Here is a 1,709-nt window from a genome sequence, read left to right as displayed (position 1 = left end):
TGATGAAATACCGAGACAATCCGATCATATACTTAGACGAAGAAAAATCCGGCGCGATGACACAAACTAAAGGTCGCAAATAATGTAATTATTCTCTCCTCCAAATAATACTACTCCTCCGAATAAATACTACTAGCAGTAAGAAATACACATACGTACGCACGCGGCGGGTACAACAACAAGATGAGAAAGCACATCAACCAATTCTTAACAGAGAAGAAGATCACATGACGTCGACGTAGGAAGAGCCGCAGAGCTCGTCATCGAGCATCATCTCTTCGTCAAGGTCTTCAACGGATCTGGACCCTCCGATGTCGAACCGCTCGATCCCAGCGCCCCGTGCCATCACCTCGTCGTCCTTCTCGTCGAACCCGACACAGTCCCTGGCGCTGAATTCCACGAGCTGCTTGCAGCCGGCGAGAATGGCGAGCAGCTGTTGCTTGGGCAGGTAACAAGAGTCAAGGGACAGGGACCGAAGTCCGAACGCCGCCATGGCCTCGGCGTCCTCGGGCTTGATGGACCCGGAGCCGATCTTCAGGCCGGAGAATTCCGGGCAGTGCAGCGCGAGCTGCCGGGCCATGGCGGGGAAGGAGGCCGGCTTGGACTCGAGCTCGAGCCGCTGGAGCTTAGGCCACCGCGGGACGAGCTCCGGGAGGTGCGCCTCGTCGGCCGGGGAGAGGTTGATGGGGAGCGACAGGCGTCGGAGGCCCGGGCAGAGGAGGGCGACGCGGTCGAGGTCGCCGGGGGAGGAGAGCAGCGGCGGGAGCGCGAGGCGGGAGACGGAGCCCCCGTCGCCGGCGCGGGCGAGGCAGAGCGCGAGGAAGCCCGCGAAGGCGAAGCGGGCCACGCCGTAGCGGCGCGCGAAGGCCGTGGCGAGCGCGCCCCAGGGCATGAAGCGCGTGACGTCCTGGGTGCAGCGCAGGTCGAGGTCGCGCCACAGGGACGGGTCCGACGCGGCGCGGCGCCACCCGCGGCACACCAGCGGGGCTGCCGCGGCTATGTCCTCCAGCGGCAGACGCCGGAAGACGTGCACCAGGCAGTCCGTCTCCATCTCCCCCCACGGCGCCCACGACGAAGAAGAAGCGCTCCTCTTCATGGTGATCCCTGCGCCGCACTCCATGGACCGGCGGGGCGCTTGCGGCTTGCGAACGAGAGAGATTAATGTTAGCTCGGGTAGGTGCCCTTTTAGCCGTGGTAATTAGGCTTGAATTTGATTTGAGGTCTGAGAGGGATAGATGGGAAGTGGTGTGGTCTTTTATAAAGAGAGCGTCAAAGCTTCCGACCGGGCGGGTGTCTTTTTTTCCTTTATACCAGCGACACGGCGTTTGGTTTGAGAGCGTAGCGCACGTGCTACGCGACAAACTTTACGCTCTTGCCCGTCGTCGTTGAACGGCCACCGGCTGCGGGCTGCGGCAGGCAAGGCACAAGGACCCTTCCCTCAAATGTATTTTACGTTTTTAAACACGCAACACACACACATACACACTCATTACACGTGTACTGAAAATCAAAGTTGCAAGAGCTTAAAGACTGACAAAGTCAAATTTAATTGTCTTGTTGGTGACGGCGTCGTCTATCATCGAAATGGTTTTCTTTCTTGATGAGACACGTATGATGTCTCAGATCCTGATTTCAGGCATCATACATTACACCACATGGGCAGAGAGCTACAATCACTTTCTTTAAAGATGCAAGCAATGTTCGGTTCT

General features: G+C 58.1%; 1 protein-coding gene across 1 annotated transcript; it reads right to left on the bottom strand.

Moving 5' to 3' along the window:
- Window positions 1-1,243, bottom strand: LOC100828840 (putative F-box/LRR-repeat protein 9). The gene has a single exon (XM_003559602.4). The coding sequence runs from the start codon at window positions 1,118-1,120 to the stop codon at window positions 224-226; it is 897 nt and encodes a 298-aa protein (XP_003559650.1). The 5' UTR covers window positions 1,121-1,243; the 3' UTR covers window positions 1-223.
- Window positions 1,244-1,709: the final 466 nt, after the last annotated feature.

The sequence above is a fragment of the Brachypodium distachyon genome, chromosome 1 (assembly GCF_000005505.3).
Source record: "Brachypodium distachyon strain Bd21 chromosome 1, Brachypodium_distachyon_v3.0, whole genome shotgun sequence".
Lineage (NCBI taxonomy): Eukaryota > Viridiplantae > Streptophyta > Magnoliopsida > Poales > Poaceae > Brachypodium > Brachypodium distachyon.
This window is presented reverse-complemented; position numbering and strand designations above follow the sequence as displayed.

What these genes read in the sequence shown, in the direction of transcription:
- LOC100828840 (XM_003559602.4), bottom strand. Translation starts at nt 1,120, where the DNA reads ATGGAGTGCGGCGCAGGGATCACCATGAAGAGGAGCGCTTCTTCTTCG.